The sequence below is a fragment of the Xyrauchen texanus genome, chromosome 16, assembly GCF_025860055.1.
Source record: "Xyrauchen texanus isolate HMW12.3.18 chromosome 16, RBS_HiC_50CHRs, whole genome shotgun sequence".
NCBI lineage: Eukaryota > Metazoa > Chordata > Actinopteri > Cypriniformes > Catostomidae > Xyrauchen > Xyrauchen texanus.
The window spans coordinates 35,707,505-35,721,587 of NC_068291.1; the positions used below are offsets into that span (position 1 = coordinate 35,707,505).

General features: G+C 37.2%; 1 protein-coding gene across 3 annotated transcripts in view; it reads right to left on the reverse strand.

Moving 5' to 3' along the window:
• The window catches only part of LOC127657124 (forkhead box protein N3-like), a 120,960-nt gene that overhangs the window by 30,252 nt on the left and 76,625 nt on the right, over window positions 1–14,083 (reverse strand). For all 3 annotated transcript variants that reach the window (XM_052145778.1, XM_052145780.1, XM_052145779.1), the window contains exon 4: window positions 9,861–9,928. In XM_052145778.1, coding sequence (XP_052001738.1) covers window positions 9,861–9,928 — 68 coding nt within the window. The remainder of the gene's footprint in view (window positions 1–9,860; window positions 9,929–14,083) is intronic.

Genomic DNA, 14,083 nt, shown 5'->3' on the forward strand with positions numbered 1-14,083 from the left:
GGGGTTTTCAGATGAGGGGCGGGGTTTCAGATGTGTCATACCATAATAAAAGACCAACATGGGTTAAAAATTATTTAAGCTCTCGCAAAAATTAAGAGACGACTGCAAAATTATCAGTTTCTCTGGATTTACAACTTGGTATGTGTGAGTAAAATGAACATTTTTGTTTTATTCTATAAAGTACTGACTGATCAAAGGACCACAGGATCAAGACCTGAACCACATTAAAAACCTCTGGAATGTGATCAAGAGGAAGATGAATGGCCACAAGCCATCAAACAAAGACGAGCTGCTTGAATTTTTGCGCCAGGAGTGGCATAATGTCACCCAACAGTAATGTGAAAGACTGGAAGAGAGCATGGCAAGACACATACAAGCTGTGAATGAAAATCAGGGTTATTCCACCAAATATTGATTTCTGAACTCTTCCTAAATTTAAACATTACTATTGTGTAGTTTAAAAATGAATTTTAACTTGTTTTCTTTGGATTATTCAAGATCTGAAAACACTGCATCTTTAGTTATTTTGGCCAGTTGTCATTTTCTGCAAATAAATGAACTGCTTGACAATATTGTTATTTGGAGTTTAGGAGAAATGTTGTCAGTACTTTATAGAATACATTTTCTTTATAATTTTACTCAAACACATACCTATAATAGTAAATCCAGAGAAACTGATAATTTTGCAGTGGTCTCTTTATTTTTTCCTGAGCTGTCAATAATGGCATGTGAGTCTTTGTGATTGATTGCAAAGAAACACACAGGAGAATAGCAGAAAATTGTAGAGCAGAGAAAACCTCATTATAGAGAATTTCAGACATAACAAAAAAAATAACAGAAAATGCAGCTCAGCTGGTGGATATCTGCTTTAATTTCTGCTACTTCCCTCAACTGAAACTCTGAATGTCTCTAACCTGGCAATGTTGGGCAAATTTTGTGGTTATTTCACCTTCAAAAGCACTCATTCTATCAACACGAAACCTTGTGAACACAACTTGGATTCCAGGCAGACTGATAATATGTCCTGTGTGCGTCTACTCCCGGATGTTCTTTGAACCAGCCAATCGAATTTGTGCTGACTTGATCAAGAAAGCATTTTCAATTTTTGTGAGCTATAAGCATCAGACGGTTAGTGCACGGACTGTACGCGGTCCAGGGGCATGCCGTCTGAGCCTGAGACTTGTCAGATGGCAACAGCCAATACATTATTTATATACAGTGGGTCAAAAAGTCTGAGACAATGTAGACAATAAGAGATTTTTGTCATTTAAAACTAGAGATAGTAAATAAAGCCCTAAAAAATATGTAAAATGAGGAAGTAATAAGAAAGATTCTGCACTATATCGAGGTAATTTATCACATTTAAGTTGATGTTATCTCTTTTGTACAAAAGGACAGATTTCCTTACTTCTATTGAAGCACACAGATTTCCTTACTTCCATTGAAGCACACATGACACTCTTTGAAACATTATCAAATCATGCTGGGATAACATGGATCATCAGGTTTTGCACAAAATTTGGAGTAAAAGTCAGCTTGAGTGAATAAAGTCATTATAGAAAAAGAAAAATTCAGCTTATTACTTGTTTTCAATTGTTGTGCTGCCGATATAATTTGTAATGAAAACTTTGCATTTAATGAGAAAAATGCAGAACAGAAGCGTTATAATGAGCGGTCTCAGATGCACCCCACTGTACAGTGTATTCTATTTTCAGAATATTGCAAAATGATTGCCATGGATTTCGCCTGCTTTGTTAGAGACAAGGTTCCACAAATGCTTCTCTCCGATGCTCTGAGGCATGTAGCTGTTAGTGAGGACCCCCCATGGTTAGCCGAGTGACATCACAGGCAGAGATGAATACATTTCAATGTGACTTCTTTAGTCACTCATCTGAATCATGTAGCCGGCGAAGTGGGGGAAAGAAGGAATGACTGAAATACTTTGGAGGAAATACATGAATCTCACCTCTAAAGAAGAAAAGTAAAGTCACCTCTGTAATAACAAACTGTTTATTGCATTTTTTTCTCATCGATTTTACTCTAACTTTCTATCAATAGGTCTAAAGACAGGAAGTAATGCAGAAGAGTTGTGACACAGCAACTCTCACAGAAACCATTTATCAGCTGTGAAATCTGAGTAAAGGCAGGTGAACTGAAAACAAGGAACAGTAAGATTCATCAGGGGGGCCAAGTTGTTGAACACCAAATAGAGATTGATATGTACATTAAATGTAGGTGTTTTAAGTCATCTTTAACAAATTATATCATTGATAATTCCAGGACTTTACAGTAAGGGGGATGCTAGGCTACGATGCAAGGATGGATAGTACACAAACAGAAGCACACTAACATGACAGCACATAAATAACACTTATGCTTACAGTAGACGTGGCTACATATTCAAAACATGGCTCAGTTTTGTTACGTCCATTTTGATACAACTCTTATAGAACAAAGAGGAGATAAAAGGGGAAACATGCAAGACAGAGAGGGAAGAGAAGGCAGGAAGGAGACAGCGCTCTTGTTCCAGCACACATTTCCAAGCGTTGAGAATAATAAGGTATGAAAAGCATTACTGAAAGAGTTCCACAGCTCCGTCCAATCCTGACAGCCTTTCTTCTCAGCAAGCAAGTGACTAAACCCTTGAATTTTAAATTGTTGAGGCTGGAGAAAAAAAAAAAAAGCTGAGACTTATCTCGCTATAATTCAGAATTTCAAAAACAAAAGAACGTTTGAACTAGTTTGATGAACATATAAATAGCTGGTGAAAAAGTTTTGTTATTTACTGTTTGTTCTAGACACTGTATGAATGTTTATAAAGGTAATGGCTATTGAGAGTAACCTCTTTTAGTGTGTTTTATCTCACTACCTAGATCCGAATCATGACACAAATTCAGGCAAAGCCCGGGTTTTGATCCATGTAACATTGGGACACTGATGACTCTAACTATGAGGTTAGGCATTACTTTACATCAACAACATTGCTGTATAAAAGACACAATCATACATTATCCGTTATAAATATTTAGAGTATGGCTCTATTATGCAAGAGAGCATACATTAATTAACAAATAAAAAATACAAAGAGGTGATAGAAGTGGAGACATTGATAGAAGTCAATTACAAGCAAAATCACTTTTAAGAGAAAATAAGAGTTCAACTTTGCTAATTTGACTTGACTTGAGAGACTCAAAGGCATGACAATATTTCCGGTAACTGAATATAGTGAGCAGATACATTTCTAGGGAGCGAAAGTTTTAGAGCACTGGAACGATTTTGAGAGTGGGACAAAAACAGACAAAACAACTGGACTGAAAAGGTAAGTTACTAGATATTAACTTCTTGTTCGTAGAACTGCTTTATAATGACTCACTTGAAATCGTGCTGAGAATATGTGTTAATATTCAGTACAAGAGCACATGGATGGATATTAATAGAGATTTTCCAGTTCGATTTCTATGGGTATAATTCAGTTATTATGTCCATTTTGCTTATATATGTAGGAAATTCTCTCCCAGCTAATGCTGTGAATTATGTAGAGGTGACGGCTCTGGCTCAGGTGGTAGAGCGGGCCACTAATCGCAGGGTTGGCGGTTCGATTCCCGGCCCACTTGACTCCACATGCCAAAGTGTCGTTGGGCAAGACACTGAACCCCAAGTTGCTCCCAATGGCAGGCTAACGCCTTGCATATGAATGTGTATGTGAATGGGACACAGTATAAAGCGCTTTGGTTAAAGGTTAAAACTATATAAGTGCAGACCATTTACCATTCTAAATAGGAACCTTATAAAAATATTACTTTAAAAAAATATCTTCGATTTGTTTTTTGGTCACAGATTAGCTTTTTAAAAATGCACAAATCGATGTATTCCTCAATAAATATATTATATCTTGTTACATGTTTAATGCATAATTTGTACTTTTTGCATTGATTTGTAGAACACATGTTTCAAATCTGTACTATCTCTTTAAGAAAACTGACAGTTCTGTAAAGAGCATCTGTAAATGAGCACATATTAACGAGAGATGACTCAAATGACTTTTACCTCATCCGTGCTATTCATGATACAAATTAAATGTTTATGTTGGGTTGATTTTGTTCAACAATTTACTGTAAATAACAGGAACGATATTAAAAGAGACATTATTCAATGACAAATTCATTACGTGGATCTCGTCTTTGAACATGCATAACACAATGACAAAAGTCAAATCAAACTTTAACACAATGCGCAGTGAAAAAATGCTGAATCACTGCTTTGTGAAATCTGAACATTTACTAAACGGGGTCTCGTATGCAAGTGATTTATTCGCATTGTATAGAAATGCACCTATAGTAAAATATTGATCTTAGGATCAGAAATGTCCGTTTTATATTTCTTATTACACTTCACTTATCACTGGGCTAGGATTTGCCTACTTTCGTCAATTCTCCAACAGAAGCACAGTTTGTGTTCAACACCATTTCTAAACAAGGCAAGGATTTCTCCAGTCTTTGAACTTCAGAGGCTCTACTCAACATAAAGAGGCTGAAGAAAAAGAGGAAAGAGCAAAAGAGAGGGGGGTCTTTTTCATGGAGTGTCAAAGGGGCTTCCACAATCCCCAAATCAATCTCAACCTACTGGTAACTGGGCGAGAGGTGAGAGGTACTTAGCTGCGAGAGACTGCATCAAAACAATAGAGAGCGAGGGAGAGAGAGGAAGAAAGAGAGAAAGAAAGAAAAAGAGAGAGAAGTGATAAGTTGTTCTGCAGTGAATATGAAGGGTAAATCTCACTGGTAATCCCTTGTTAAATAGTTCTCAGGACTTCTTAGTCAAACCGCACTTGGCATTTGTGTGGTTCTGTACTTGTCTATTCTGTCTGGAAAAAATGCTGTTCAAACTGCACATTGCACAAATTTAGTACAAGTCCCAGAATCAGATCTTAAGCTGGAATGGTGCAAGCCAAACCAGCAACTGATATTTTGACCAGATACTCAACGTATATCTTTATAGAAACTTAAAGGAATAGTTCATAAAGAAATGAAAATGCCATTGCAAATCCATTTGACTTTCTTCTGCGGAACACAAAAAGTTATATATTAAAGAATGATGTGATCACTGATTTCTGTACAATAGCATTTGATAGAGACTAACTTTATAGCTTAAATGTTTAATGGATTGTTCAACCAAAAAATGAAAATTATCTTATTATTAATCTCAGCTCTGTTGGTCCTTACAATGCAAGTGAATGGTGACCAGACATTTCAAGCTCCAAAAAAAAAAAAAAATCACAAAAATGCTGAAGATATGGATTTAACCACTGGAGTATTATAATTACTTTTATGTGATTTTTGGAGCTTCAAAGGTCTGGTCACCATTCACTTGCATTGTAAGGACCTACAGAGCTACATTTATTTCCAAAAAATCTTTATTCATGTTCAGCAAAAAAAAGAACGTCATGAGGATTGGGAACAATATGAGGGTAAATAAAAAAATGACAGAATTATAATTTTTGGGTGAACTATACTAGTGAGTATCGCCCCCTTGCAGAGTTCAAATCTGCAACATTTTAATTACCAGCCCTTTAGCTACTATGCTACACCAACATCCAATCTTTTTTTTTTTTTCTTCCATTAGGCTTCAAATAAATCACAACCATATAACAACCTAAAAATATACACCAGTGCTAGCAGACAAACTGAAAGCAATTTATTGCTATGGTGCTTACTTTGCATGCAATTAGCTTTTGTTAGCAAAACAAGGTGCAAAATCGGAGGGACCATTATCTCCTATTGGAGTTGGCTTGCACTTTCTTCTTCTATCTTTGTTTCACATCCATCTTCCTCTTGAATAGGATAGTTGTACCTTGATGACTTTTCTCTGTCTCTGTAAAAAATTCCTGTAAAACCACTAATTACATCTAAGCATCTTAGAGTCTTATATAATCAATAGTCTTGTATTGGACAGAGCCTTGAGAATCAAGAGTTGTGCCCAGGGCTGGACTGGGAAGAGAAATTGGCCCGGGATTTTACATGGCAACTGGCCCAAAACTTGTTGAGCGGGGGTGGTGGGGGTGTTCACTGTCTTTTACTGCATATCACCGTACCGTTTTGTGGTCCGTTCTGTGCAACGCGGCGGCTTTTTTTGCGTATTTTTGCTTATCAGCCCCAAAGTGCGTCAGCCCACCGGGAAAATGCCGATATGCCAGATTACCAGTCCAGCCCTGGTTGTGCATAAAATGTCAGGCATATCTCAGAATTTGTGTTTAAAAGCAGCAGGAATACAGCTTAGCGGAGGGCACAGAATATGCAAAATGTACATTAGTGTGTGTAGCACTTCTGAGATCAGCAGATGTCCCTCCTACAAATGTGGCAGCCGCTGCAGGTGTATCGCTGTTGCCTCCCCACGCGTTGGATAATATCACAGCCACAAAAGAGTTTACAAAACATGCAGTTAACTGCCAATTACACCGAGCATGTTGCTGCCTGCACAGACACCTTTATGCAGCATTAAAAAAACTGGATTTCAAGAGGGTTTATTATGAATTTTCTCTGACATAGTGTCCATGTTTAAGAAGGTTGTTGTTGCGAGCATATCTGAGGAAATACTTAAAGGGATAGCTCACCCAAAACGAAACATTCTGTCATAATTTAATCACCCTTATGTTGTTCTAAACCAGTAAGACATTACGTTCTTCCATGGAACACAAAAGGAGATGTTAGGATATGTTAGTCCCATTCACCATTCACTTGCACTGTATGGAATAAAGTAAGTAAAAGAAGACCAGCAGGTTTTTTCTTTTTTCCAGGCCCTCATTCCAGAGATTTGCACACATCTTATACTAATTAAATAGCACAGAGGGTTTATGTAAATAAATAAAGAGCAGAATACATTTACATTTTGTCATTTAGCAGACACTTTTATCCAAAGTGACACAAAGCAAGCAATTTGTCAAACAAAGTTTAACAACATCTGCAGTATAGGACTGCCAAGATCTCACAGTGGCTGGAGTAGTAAAGATGCTATCACAGAAGAAAGAGACAGACAAGGATTTTAGTTTTTTTAATGAGCAGACAATGCAAAGGCACAGATCAGGCAAAGTTGCTCTGCTGTGATAGTTTAGTATCAGACTGCCTTGCGTGTCAACTCGCACCTACAGTGGAAAAAAATACTCATAATAACAGCTCTTGTATTGCACATCCATAAGTGGGCTGCTTTAAATGCCAACAGGTTAATTCAGTCTCTGATTACTGTGATTCTCACGCATTAATCTAATCAAAAGAATACATGTGGAAGGAATCAAGCACATACTAATGAGAGATTTGAAAAAGGAAATTAAAACCATTGAGGCCATGCAATATCAAGTATATTCAGGATGATGGACCATACACAGAGACTGAACCAATCCATCGGTCAATATCTCATATGTTGGGCGAGAATTATTTTCTAGTGCAGTAAAATTAAATATAGATCACATCTGATGTGCACTGAATAAGAATTAATTTTGGTGTCTAAAGGTCCGCTTCCAGGCAAGTCAATAAATCAACCACTTGTATCATTGGGCCACAGTTGCCACTGGTCATAAACTGGATAGAATTGTTAAGATCAGGATTAGTGTCTTTCCTTATAGAGTACATTTTAGAGGTTGGAGCCTTAGCCTAGAAGCTAGTGCACATGCTCCATATGCCATATGAGTCATGATGCTCATGTGGGAGATTTTGGTTTGATTCTGACCTCAGGGGCCCAGAAAGGCACTCATTATGGTGACCCATGTCAAAAGAGCCCACCCCCATGTACCATATTCTAGTGCTGAAATATGTGTGTTGCTATACGGTTGCTAGGGTGTTCAATCTGGTTATTAGTGTGCTAGGGAATGACAGTAAAAGAGAGGATGGATAGTCTTGACCTCGTTTGAACAATTTCAATATAATTCTATGGGAATTTTCTCAATTTTGTAATGTCTGCTGAGCAAAAACCATAATTCTGATCAGTTAGAAAAGACATAGTACACTAAGGCCACATCCACACCAATAAGTTTTTGTTTGGAAACTCATTGATCTTGCTACATTACATCTCCCTTCCACACTGTAATAGCATTTTCCTCGACAAAAAATGGGGCATTTGGAACACTATAATGTTAGGAATCTGAAAACGGAGTTTTCCAACAAAAAATGTATAAATGTGGCTATACAGTTAGTAAGTTAGTCTAAAAGGTCTGTGCTGAGTTTGGTGGATGTAGCTTTTTGGGTATTTTGGAAAAACAGTAAACCATGGCTGACGAATGACAGTATGTTGGCTTTGTCAAGCCAACAAAATAAAAAATCTTTATTTCCTGTGTAAAAGTCTCCACTGCAATGCCAGGGTGTGTTCTGGGTATTTGACAGGGCATTTCTATGCGCGGCTGCTTGGTCAGAGTGGCTGCTAGGCCCTAACCCATATGCCCAAATTATACTTAGGTTGTCCGTGTTGCTTATTGCTCAGTACACAGTACATGTGACGCATATTTCGTCATCAGTAGAGTCTGCTTGGACCGTCCATGCATGGCCAAGATTTTCTAAACAGGCACACAGTCCTTGTCTATGCGCATTGTCGGCGCATGCGGCAAATGTTGACTGTAGTGAAAGAGTTTCACAAAGCAGTCGTAGTGCACGTTTTTATTCACTGTTGGTCAGTAGAGAATACTTGAAGGGCTCTGCGGTTGACCGGGCGCAATCAGATCCAGAGCGTGTACCGGGGCCTAAAGTATAAGCAATAATGATAGAAATAACCTTTTTAGTGAGCACCACTAATGATAAACTATTTGCAATAACACAGTGCACTACATTTTCTTCACCATCATTTAATGTTTCCTTGTTTTGAATAAAGTCAAAACACTATGAATGTTCTCTAAAGAATTGACATTTACTCTGCAAGTAATGGGACCAAGATCATAGAGAAAAGTGCATGACTACCCATTCAATACCCTACCTGTGGAGGCTAATGAGTAGAAAAAGGCAATTCATTACAGCCATTATTAAAATAAGCAAGGAACCAGCCAAAAGGTCAAGTTTTAAAAGACTTGCTTTCATTGATACAACTCTAAAAAGGTTTTATACAAAGCAATGAGGTCTTCAAGCACCTCCATTTAGGAACAAAGTTTAGGCCAGGACATAAACAATTGCCAGTGAATTCCACAGAAACCATTGTGTCCTTTTTTACATATAGAACTCTTTGGGTTAATTAAACGTCTGTTTGTTCAATAATGGAAAAATAAATTAAACAAAACAAAATTGTTTTGTCCCAAAAAAGTTTCTCATTCCACTTTTGTAAACTGCTAGCATTGTCTTCCAAAAATGGAAACTTACTCTCCCCTCCTTTGCAATGCTGAATTTATGCTTTCTGCTACACCTTTCATTATAAATGTAGCCCAGAATACAACTGCACAATGGTGATAAACCCACAAGTCGTACTCTTGAAGACAACTCATACGTCTGAAGTAAAAGAAAAGACAAATTCTCTGGATTACAGAATGAGATACACAGAAGGGAACAACTGAAAGGTCGCCAGGAATCCAAATAACACATTGAAATGGAGTGAGGAAAAAATGGTCTCAGATTTGGAGCAGTTCTTTTTGGCATACAAACAAACAAAATAAACACCCACTCAGATAATTCCTTTAGGAACTAGACAGGTACTTGAATATGAACCTTTTGTTGAAAATAAGGCTTGTCTAAAGGGCATGCAAATAAAACAAATCCCTTTTGCTTGTAACACTGAAGCAGGTAAATAAATTTAAATAAAGAGCCCTTGTCAGTGGAGCCAAACACATATTAATATGAAGAGGAGAGAAACAGGAAATGTCTCAAAACATGTAAATACAGTAAGTCAAATCACTGTACCTTGTAGTAGTACTCCCTTGTTTTTTCTATAAAAGGGACTTCCTGGCCATATTGGAGGACTGGACATACTGTAAAGGAGAAAAACAAATACAGTAGAGAATAATCACATAGTGTCACCCACAGATGATGTACAACTGACAAATGGACTGCAGTCCTGGCAAAAAGAGAGAAAAACAAGAGATATACATTTAAAAGAGATATCTGGTGCCAAAGACAAAGAGAGAAAGAGTGCATAGATCCTCTACTTACTGTATTTACTGAAAATGTACCATGGTAACTATTGTTACTGCCGAAATACAACAGTTACTACAGGTATTGATACTACTATAAAAGCATCAGTGCAAAGGGCCATTCACACAATATGCACTCTTGCTTTCAAAAACACTGCTTAAATACATGGTTAATACCAAGTTACCATTTATTGCAGTAACTGTTGTAACTAAGGTATTTTGATGGAAATTATGAGTACTACTACTAAGGGAACATCCTCTGCCCCACAAATCTAACAACAAGAAATCTCTTAAAGTAAAAAAGGGTTTGTAATCCATCTTACTTCCCTAGAAATTCTACATATTTCTGAGAAAAACAGGGTCAATTTTGAAAAGCATTACACAAAAAAAAACAGCTGCTGACCAAGTAAACAGAACATGTAGGCCTATACAATGATTATGCAGCAACACAGTCATTATGTCCTTTTTCAAACTGAGCCCTTGTAGCTTTAATCACTACTTTGTCCTGGTGAGCTGACAGGGAGGCTCAGGTGAGTATTTACCATACTTCAGTACACAGTTGCACAGCAGGAAACTCTTCAACTAAATTACACACAACCGATTGAGATTATTTTTTTCCACAAATGGACTGAACACCCAGGAAAACTGTGTCAGCGTTCAGTGCTCTAACTCAGGCAGGAAATTACATGTTTATTTTATTTATTTATAGTACGGTTTTGTAAAACAGATGAAAATGTCCATTTGACCATGTCTGCGATGAATGGGAAGTAAACTATTGCATTGTCCAGCAGTCTGAAAAAAAATCTGACTGTTTTCAGGTTTTTCTCACATATGAATGCTATTGATTTTTTCTGGTGATCATGGGTGTCCTTTGGAGAGGAAGGTCAACGGGTCCTTCTCAGAGCAAATTCTAGAGACTGTTGATTATGAAAATCCCAGGAGATCAGCAGTTACAGAAATATGACACCAACAATCATGCAACGCTCCAAATCACTGAGATCACGTTTTTCCCCATTCTGATGGTTGATGTGAACATTAACTGAAGCTCCTGACCCGTATGCACTGCACTGCTGCCACGTGACTGGCTGATTAGATATTTGGATGGATGATTGTTGGTTCCAGACTGGCTGGTTTGAGTATTTCTGTAACTGCTGATCTCCTGGGATTTTCACACAAAACAGTCTCTAGAATTTACTCAGAATGGTAAAAAACCAGTGAATGGCTGGATGGAAATGCCTTGTTGATGAGAGAGGTCAACATTGAATTGCCAGATTAGTTCGAATTGACAAAGTCTACGGTAACTCAGATAAACGCTCTGTATAATTGTGGTAAGAAGAATATTATCTCAGAATATTAGGCAGGTGGTTTTAATGTTGTGGCTGATCGGTGCATATGTGTGTATGTGTGTGTATATATATATATATATATATATATATATATATACAGTGAGGAAAATAAGTATTTGAACACCCTGTTATTTTGCAAGTTCTCCCACTTAGAAATCATGGAGGGGTCTGAAATTGTCATCGTAGGTTCATGTCCACTGTGAGAGACATAATCTAAAAAAAAAAATCCAGAAATCACAATGTATGATTTTTTAACTATTTATTTGTATGATACAGCTGCAAATAAGTATTTGAACACCTGAGAAAATCAATGTTAATATTTGGTACAGTAGCCTTTGTTTGCAATTACAGAGGTCAAACGTTTCCTGTAGTTTTTCACCAGGTTTGCACACACTGCAGGAGGGATTTTGGCCCACTCCTCCACACAGATCTTCTCTAGATCAGTCAGGTTTCTGGGCTATCGCTGAGAAACACAGAGTTTGAGCTCCCTCCAAAGATTCTCTATTGGGTTTAGGTCTGGAGACTGGCTAGGCCACGCCAGAACCTTGATATGCTTCTTACAGAGCCACTCCTTGGTTATCCTGGCTGTGTGCTTGGGTCATTGTCATGTTGGAAGACCCAGCCTCGACCCATCTTCAATGCTGTAACTGAGGGAAGGAGGTTGTTCCCCAAAATCTCGCAATACATGGCCCCGGTCATCCTCTCCTTAATACAGTGCAGTCAGCCCTGTCCCATGTGCAGAAAAACACCCCCAAAGCATGATGCTACCACCCCCATGCTTCACAGTAGGGATGGTGTTCTTGGAATGGTACTCATCATTCTTCTTCCTCCAAACACGGTTAGTGGAATTATGACCAAAAAGTTATATTTTGGTCTCATCTGACCACATGACTTTCTCCCATGACTCCTCTGGATCATCCAAATGGTCATTGGCAAACTTAAGACGGGCCTTGACATGTGCTGGTTTAAGCAGGGGAACCTTCCGTGCCATGCATGATTTCAAACCATGACGTCTTAGTGTATTACCAACAGTAACCTTGGAAACGGTGGTCCCAACTCTTTTCAGGTCATTGACCAGCTCCTCCCATGTAGTTCTGGGCTGATTTCTCACCTTTCTTAGGATCATTAAGACCCCACGAGGTGAGATCTTGCATGGAGCCCCAGTCCGAGGGAGATTGACAGTCATGTTTAGCTTCTTCCATTTTCTAATGATTGCTCCAACAATGGACCTTTTTTCACCAAGCTGCTTGGCAATTTCCCCGTAGCCCTTTCCAGCCTTGTGGAGGTGTACAATTTTGTCTCTAGTGTCTTTGGATAGCTCTTTGGTCTTGGCCATGTTAGTAGTTGGATTCTTACTGATTGTATGGGGTGGACAGGTGTCTTTATGCAGCTAACGACCTCAAACAGGTGCATCTAATTTAGGATAATAAATGGAGTGGAGGTGGACGTTTTAAAGGCAGACTAAAAGGTCTTTGAGGGTCAGAATTCTAGCTGATAGACAGGTGTTCAAATACTTATTTGCAGCTGTATCATACAAATAAATAGTTAAAAAAAATCATATATTGTGATTTCTGGTTTTTGTTTTTAGATTATGTCTCTCACAGTGGACATGCACCTACGATGACAATTTCAGACCCCTCCATGATTTCCAAGTGGGAGAACTTGCAAAATAGCAGGGTGTTCAAATACTTATTTTCCTCACTGTATATATAAATACATATATATATATATATATATTATAAATATATACAGGGTTGGGAGGGTTACTTTTTAAATGTATTCCACTACAAATTACAGAATATATAAAATGTAATTTGTAGCATATTCCATTAGATTACTCAAGGTCAGTAACTTATTCTAAATACTTTGGATTACTTCTTTAGCACTGGTAGATTTTTTCAATTGTTTTGACTATAAAAACTCTGCAAGTACAGAAAGACAAAATACACATGTTAAAAATACATTCTCTGAAAAACCTAAATATCTTACGCAGTGTCGTTTCTAAAACAAGATCAATCAACTTGATCTTGTTTTAAGGATTTTTAGATATTTTTAAAGGAAAAGTATGATTTTTGCTCTAATATCTCTTAATAGAAAAAACAAATTATGATCTAACGTGAATTTTCTTGATTATAAATATATGATCGTGTCTGGTAACATGTGCATGTAAAATGGTTAGAAATAGCATTTTAGCTTAGAGTAAAGCTGACAATTTACACAAGGTTTATTTCTATTTCTTCTGCTCCAAACTTACTTCAAACTAACTTCTCTGTCTGCTCGTATGAATGTAGCAAATCATAAGAAAGTGTTTCATTGCTGTTCAAATGCACTTTTGATCACATAACTTATGTGTATAAATGTTTTCCATCTGAAAGGATTAAATATTAAATGAAACAAATGACAATAAAATGCAAAGTAATCTCTTCAGTAATCAAAATACTTTTTGAATGTAACTGTATTCTAAATACCAATTATTTAAATTGTAACTGTAGTGGAATACACTTATGATAAATAATTACATTTATTTTTACATTTTCTCTTATAGTTGCAAGTCAAAATAGCCCACCAGGCTGCATAAAGAGTAAAAAAAAAAGCAGCATATAAATAAAAAATTTAAACAAAATAAGTAAAAAATATTGCAATTTTA